General features: G+C 35.3%; 1 protein-coding gene across 2 annotated transcripts in view; it reads left to right on the top strand.

Moving 5' to 3' along the window:
• ing5a (inhibitor of growth family, member 5a) overlaps nt 1-6,691 on the top strand; it is a 6,704-nt gene extending 13 nt beyond the window's left edge. The window contains exons 1-8 of one of the 2 annotated variants that reach the window (XM_043223542.1): nt 1-144; nt 604-675; nt 784-950; nt 3,484-3,595; nt 3,674-3,776; nt 4,358-4,493; nt 4,567-4,628; nt 4,709-6,691. The exon at nt 1-144 is cut by the window's left edge and continues 13 nt beyond it. In XM_043223542.1, coding sequence (XP_043079477.1) covers nt 108-144; nt 604-675; nt 784-950; nt 3,484-3,595; nt 3,674-3,776; nt 4,358-4,493; nt 4,567-4,628; nt 4,709-4,748 — 729 coding nt within the window. In that variant the 5' untranslated portion in view covers nt 1-107 and the 3' untranslated portion in view covers nt 4,749-6,691. Of the gene's footprint in view, nt 145-603; nt 951-3,483; nt 3,596-3,673; nt 3,777-4,357; nt 4,494-4,566; nt 4,629-4,708 lie in introns of both variants that reach the window. The other variant, XM_043223541.1, reaches the window with a different exon arrangement.
• Nucleotides 6,692-7,500: the final 809 nt, after the last annotated feature.

The raw sequence follows: 7,500 nt of genomic DNA, 5'->3' as shown, positions 1-7,500 counted from the left end.
TGGCAGAGAGCTGCCTCATTAATTATTCATGACATGCCAATGTTGTTCCACCTCACGCGGACTGGCGGAGGAGAAAAACACGCCGCGAACGAGTGAAGACCGTCACCATGGCGACAGCGATTTATCTCGAACATTATCTCGACAGTGAGTAGAAATCGTTTCGCGGCTGGATTGAACGGCATTTCGGTCGGAACGAAGGCGTTTCGGAAGGTCCGCTTTGAGGTTGTTTTGGTGGCTAATGTCAGATTAGCATTAGCGAGCGGCAGCCAGTGAGCCAACAGGTTGACTAGCTTCATCCCGACTCCGAGAACCCGCGTGGATCTCCTTCACTCCCGTGTTTGGTTCTCGGGTCACGCGTGTATACGTCCACCCTAAAGCCACAGCAAGTTGTGAACACAGCGCAGAAAGTAGTTAGCCAGCGTGCTAACAACATGCTAAGTCAACAAACTCCTGCGGTTTTAGTGTTTTATGTGTGTGTTTAATAAATACAGACAGGTTTCTGTGCGTTTTCTTTCACGGAAGTGCGCCTGACTCAGTCCACAACTTTTCGCACGCACCTCAACGGCGCGTTTAATAATTAATGTGTTGTTTTTATGACCCTAGGCATCGAAAACCTGCCCTGTGAGCTCCAGAGAAACTTCACCCTCATGAGGGAACTCGACAACCGAGCGGAGGGTGAGCTGACGCCCGGGCCGCGTCTCCACTCGCAGCGCGCTGCCCACCTAGGGAGCGTCCCTCTGGGCGTCACGTGCTCTCACCAGACGTCTGCCCTTTCTTTTGCAGAAAAGAAATGCGAGATCGACAAGCTCGCCGAAGAGTACATCAAGAACGTGAGGAACCTGGGCCCGGATCAGAGAGTGGAGCACCTGCAGAAGATCCAGAACGGATTCAGCAAGTGCAAGGAGTACAGCGACGACAAAGTGCAGCTCGCCATGCAGACCTACGAGATGGTCAGTGAGGGCCCGAGGGGCCGAGCGCTTGGTTTTCGTCTCCCGGAGCGTGTGTGACCAATATCGACAAGAACGATTCTTTTCTCAATTGTGGTCTTTTTATTGTAAATATAATTTTTGGGGATTTTTTTTTAACGGTCAATTGAGCAGAATTGGTTTTATCGGCCATAATCTGATTTTATTAAATGGTAAAGCTGCGTTTATGTACTTCATACTCGGCTCTGTCGGACATCAAATTTTTATTCAAATATAAATTTCCGTATTCTAATTATTTAATTAATTATAACTTGTTTTACTGTCACCTCAAACAATTTTATTTAAAAAAAAAAAAGATATATTTTTTTTTTATTTTATAGCTTGCTATAAAATATCTTCTATTGACAAATCATGTATTTTTATAGTAAACAATTATATAGTAATTTATAAATATAAGTAAAAAATTCCATATTGCATATCCTGCTGTGAAATATTTAATTAAGTATAAATTGTTTCACTGTCACCTCAGACAATTTTATTTAAAAAAAAAAATATATATATATATATATTTTTTTTATTTTATACCATGCTATAAAATATCTTCTATTGACAAATCATGTATTTTTATAGTAAACAATGATATAGTAATTTATAAGTATAAATAAAATTTTCTGTGGAATATTTAATTATAACTTGTTTTACTGTCACCTCAAACAATTTTATAAAAATATAGAAATATAGCATGCTATAAAATATCTATTATTGACAAATCATTTATTTTTATAGTAAACGATTATATAGTAATTTAAAATATATATTTTTTTCACATTGCATATCCTGCTGTGAAATATTTAATTAAGCATAAATTGTTTTACTGTCACCTCAAACTATTTTATTTAAAAAAAAAAATAAAAAAAAATAAATATATATATATATATATATATATATATATATATATATATATATATTATAGCCTGCTATAAAATATCTTCTATTGAAAAATCATGTATTTTTATAGTAAACAATTACCTGCATTTTATACTCTGTTTTGAAATTATATTGAGATTGATTTAATCGTTGAATTTAATTATAGTAATTTATAAATATAAATAAAATGTTCCATATTGCTGTGAAATATTTAAGTATGAATTTTACTGTCAAATCAAACAATTGTTTATCAATTTTATTGATTTTATACTCTGCTTTAATATATCTTCATCGTATTTTTTTATATACACTCAGCTCTATATATTTTATCGTCAAATCGTTTTCATCAAATCTATTTTTTGTGTTTTACTCTGCCCTAAAATAATAAATTGAGTTTTTATAAAGAAAAGAAAAATACAAGAAAAAAAAAAAAAAAATAAATAGTCAAGCACTGCTTTTTTGAATAGCTTTATTAAAAAAGCCTTCTTCTCCTTTCTTCTTCTTCTTCTTCTTCTTCTTCTCCTTCTTCTTCTTCTTCTCCTCCTTTTTCTTCTTTCTTCTCCTTCTTCTCCTCCTCCTTCTTCTTCTTCTTCTTCTTCTTCTTCTTCTTCTTCCTTCTTCTTCAAATCTTCTTCTTCTTCATCTTCTTCTTCTTCTTCTTCTTCTTCTCCTTCTTCTTCTCTGTTCTTCTTCTTCTCCTTCTTCTCTAAAATTCTAAATTGTCCTTCTCCTTCTTCTTCTTCTTGTCCTTTCTCCTTCTTCTTCTTCTTCTTCTTCTTCTTCTTCTTCTTCTTCTTCTTCTCCTTCTCTTCTCCTTCTTTCTTCTTCTTCTTCTCCTTCTCCTTCTTCTTCTTCTAGAATTTTCTTCTTCTTGTCCTTCTCCTTCTTCTTCTTGTTCTTCTTCAATCCTTCTTGTTCTTTTCTTCTTCTTCTTCTTTTCCTTCTTCTTCTTCTTCTTGTCCTTCAAGCACTGTCCTTCTCCTTCTCCTTTCCTTCTTCTTCTTCTTGTCCTTCTTGTTCTTCTTCTAGTCCTTTTTGTTCTTCTTCTTGTCCTTCTTCTTCTTCTTCTTCTTCTCATTTTTCTTCTTCTTTCTTCTTCTTCTTCTTCTTCTTCTTCTTCTTCTCTTCTTCTTTCTTCTTCTTCTTCTTCTTCTTCTTCTTCTCATTTTCTTCTTCTTCTTCTTCTTCTTCTTCTCATTTTTTCTTCTTCTTCTTCTCTTCTTCTTCTTCTTCTTCTTCTTTCTTCTCCTTCTTCTTCTTCTTCTCCTTCTTCTTCTTCTTCTGGACTTCTTCTTCTTCTTCACATCCTTCGGTCTTCTCCTCCTTGGATGTCCTTCTTCTTCTTCTCCTTCTTCTTGTCCTTCTCCTTCTTCTTCTTCTTCTTCTGTCCTTCTTCTTTTCTCCTTCTTCTTCTCCTTCTTCTTCTTCTTCTTCTTCTTCCCTTCTTCTTGTCCTTCTCCTTCTTCTTCTTGTCCTTCTTGTTCTTCTTCTTGTCCTTCTTGAAGTTCTTCTTCTCCTTCTTCTTCTTGTCCTTCTTCTTCTTCTTCTTCTTTCTTCTCCTTCTTCTCCTTTCTTCTTCTTCTTCTTCTTCTTCTTCTCCTTCTTCTTCTTCTTCTCCTCCTCTCACCAGGTGGACAAACACATCCGACGGCTGGATGCTGATCTGGCCCGCTTCGAGAACGAGCTGAAGGAGAAGTTGGACGTCAGAGGCTACGAGAGCCCAGACAACAGAACGGCTAAGAGTAAGACACGCGGCCGAACATAACACGTAATGGACTCGAGGTACGAGGATAACTAACCCCGCCTGCTGTCCTCCACAGAGGTGGGCGGCCGAGGGAGCCTGAAGGAGAAACGCCGGCCGAAAGGAAGAGGACGCAAGTCTTCGGACGACGACTCGCCACGCAAAAAGAAAACGAAGAACAGGTGAGAGTCGTGAACGGGTGCCGCTGGGACGAGCTGATCAGAGCGAAAACCAATCTATCAGTAAGATGCGTTTAAGAAAAAATGTGAATGAAAATCAGCGCTCAACAAAAAAACGTTATGAGCTTGATAATATTGAGGAAACCCTTTGCTTTAAAATTATGGCGTAAATAATAATTAAAAAAATAGTTTTTCAATAAATCGCTTAAACTAATTTTTTTAAGTTATTTAAAAATAATTTTTCTTATTTTATTACATAATTTTTATTTACATTTAATAAATATTAAGGGATTGCATTGATGTGTAATATTACAACTGTATTACCTAATTTTTTTAAATTTATATAATTAAATATATAATTTATAATTCTAGTGTGCCAATAAAATGTATTTATATGTCAAAATGTAAAATATGAGTTATTTAAAAATAATTTGTATTATTTTATTACATAATTTTGAAGCGACAGGTCTCCTCAATATATTCACGTTAAGTCAGCTCATCATCGTGTACTGGTTCGGAGTCTCATTCTGACGGCACCCATTCGCGTCCATTGGACATTTACGTGGTTTTCTCTGTTGGCGCAGCCCCGAGTTCTCGGAGTCCGTCCTGCCCGTTCACCCGTCGGACGTCCTGGACATGCCGGTGGACCCCAACGAGCCCACGTACTGCCTGTGCCACCAGGTGTCCTACGGAGAAATGATCGGATGCGACAACCCCGACGTACGACGCAAAACACGCTTTACTGGCCGCGCTCCTCGTAGTCTTGATTTAACCCGAGTGCCTCTGTTCACAGTGTCCCATCGAGTGGTTTCACTTCGCCTGCGTCGACCTGACGACGAAACCCAAAGGGAAGTGGTACGTCGCGCCGTTCGCCAGAAATATCGCTGTTTTGCGAAAACCGTAAACGACGTTTTTATTATTCTTCTGTCTTCCAGGTTCTGTCCGCGATGCACCCAGGATCGAAAGAAGAAATGAGACGCACATTTGAGATTACGTTTCTATATATATATATATATGTGTACGTATGCATATATATATATATGTATTTTGTCTACGTGGTAAAATAGGGTAATATATACTCCTTTATATGGCCATGATGAAATATATGAGGGTCGCGATGAAACAAAGTTTTTATTTTTCAAAGTACTTGAAATGTTTCCATATGTTTAAGTTTGATTGTGTTGTCATTTTCTGACAATCTAGGATATATTATGTACGATATATATATATATAATATTTTTTTCTCTTTACTGATTAGTATGTATTTTGATTTTCACGACGCTTTCGAGGAAATATCATGTCATTGTGCTTCGTGAAGTGTTTTTCGCGCGGCACAGGAAGAGTCCTGCGAACATTTGCCGCTCTTGCACTTAAAGATGTAACGCGACTACTCTCTTCCTGTCGATTCGCTTCGAAGCGTGTTGTTCGAGCGAAGTCAAACTTCGAAGCGCAAGTGATACGTTTTATTGTTATAACCATGTAATTACAGACGATACGCCGAAATCCCACGCCGTCGTTTAAGTTTCTATTTTTTTCACGTTTAAATTTTTGCGCTATTCTTGTCGGCAAGAATATTTCGCAGGAATTAAAGCGCCTAACTACTGTGGAAGCTATGAGAACACAATGAGAATATAAAATAAAAACGATTTAACAAGTCAGATTTCAAAATGTCGCTGACGTTGCGATAAACTTGAATCAAGTCAAAAAGTCGTGTCGCAATTCTGCCTTTCTGTGATCACGACGAAGTCTGAATTTTGAGATAAAAAGCTCGTAATTGCTTAATTCTCTCGAATCGTCCGTTTATATCTCGCAACTATGTTTTTTTGTGCGCCAGGTATCAAAAATTAAAAAGGGTAATTGCGACTTACGTTTATATTTTGCAATTGTGACTTTTTCGCGCAGCTGCGGGTTTTATACGTCGCAGTTTTCTTCTCAGAGTTTATCTTAGGCAGTATATATTTAGTTTATAAAACAGCCACAATTACTTTTTATAAAAACCGAAAAACCAATTCCGGGTTTATAGTTAGTGTTTTTTGGTTTTTGCTACGTAATAAAAAGTAAAAAAATTAAAAATAATAAAACAAATCAAAATTCTGAGTTTATATCTCAACTCTTTTGCAGTTGCTGGTTCATATGCTTTAATTTATATCTTTGAGTTCTGCGTTTGTTTGTTTTTTTTCGCAATTGTACGTTTTATTCCTAGGCACAAAAATAGCGTATATTTTTTAGTTTATATGTCACACAAATGAATTGTGACTATATCTCAGTTTATATATTTGATCTTTTTGTTTTTCCTCAAAACTGTGAGATATAAACTCACAATTGCAAGAAACAAAAACCGAATGGCGAGATAAAATTTCGCAATTACCTTTTTTTTTATTCTGGGTCACAAAAAACAATTATAAAATTTTAAAATTAAGTTAAATTTTATTTCTTTAGAATACCTCTCTTTGTATCTTTTTGCTTCTTCCATAGAATAAAAAAAATACTTTTTATCTTTTTTTTTTTTCGCAAGTTAGTGAGAAAAAGTAAGGTTTTTTTAATCCGGCGTGCGAAAACGTCCTGTCGTAAACCCCCGCGTCCCGGACTTCGGCTCTGAATGTTTGAAGCGCGTCGTTTCTCGCTTTTTAATTAGCCGGATCTGACGCGGATGAACGCTTTCCGGATTAATGCCGCTTTATGGCTGCAGAGGTTCGACCAAAGCGAGGTCTTGGCGTTTTATCGCTCTGTACGGGATCCAGACGAAAGACTACCTGATTGAACTCGTCTCGTCGGTGGCGGGTAGAAAAACCGCGAGGTCTGAAAGTGCGACAATCAAGTAGCGTTTTATTTGTTCATGTCTTAACTGCTCCTGAACTATGTGGACTAGATGTTCCGTACAGCTTTTTCGTAAAAACAAATAAATCTTTACCATTACAGCTCTTCTGGCGTGTTGAGCTCTGTGATATGAACGCGTTTTCCTCGTTCACTCTACACTTTTAATCGCTTTCAGTCGTTTCTTTAGGAGTGTGTTTTTATGTCGTGAAAAGCACATTAAGAGAGGTGTCTACTTTTAAGGGTTAAAACACGTGTGGAGAATAAAATGTGGTTGAAATTCAGACAACGATAACATGTTCAAATACATTAAAGAATAAGGGAGCGTACAATTTTATCGTGTTTTAAATGAGTAAAAAACTAAGATGGTAGCGAGTTAAAAATACACCTGACGAGATCATTACACTGAATGACATGAGAGTGAATCAAGGGAAAATGTGTTGTTTATTTCTAAAAAAAAAACTAAATGAATATACATTTAAAGAGAAAGCTTTACTTTCGTTAATATTTACATTCTAGGTTTTGAACTTTTTTGCTCTTTTAAGGTTTTTTTAATTTAATATAAATATATATATATATATATATATATATATATATATATATATATATATATATATATATATATATATATATATATATTTTTTTTTTTTTTTATTTTGCATGTTTACTCATTCATTAGTATTTTATTTGTTTTATCTTTTCACTTTCATTTTGGTTTAAAAGTTTCAGTAATTATATTAAATACTGAATTCCTGTTTAGTTTATTAAATATATATATATATATATATATATATATATATATATATATATATATATATATATATATATATATTTCTGTGAGCATTTGATTAAAATAAATGAATAAATTTCAGAATGTTTAGTATTTATTGATGTTTCGATACGACTAAAAGTT

The sequence above is a fragment of the Puntigrus tetrazona genome, chromosome 22, assembly GCF_018831695.1.
Source record: "Puntigrus tetrazona isolate hp1 chromosome 22, ASM1883169v1, whole genome shotgun sequence".
Taxonomy (NCBI): Eukaryota; Metazoa; Chordata; class Actinopteri; order Cypriniformes; family Cyprinidae; genus Puntigrus; species Puntigrus tetrazona.
The sequence above is the reverse complement of the archived record's forward strand: the minus strand, read 5'-3'. Positions and strand labels throughout refer to the sequence as shown.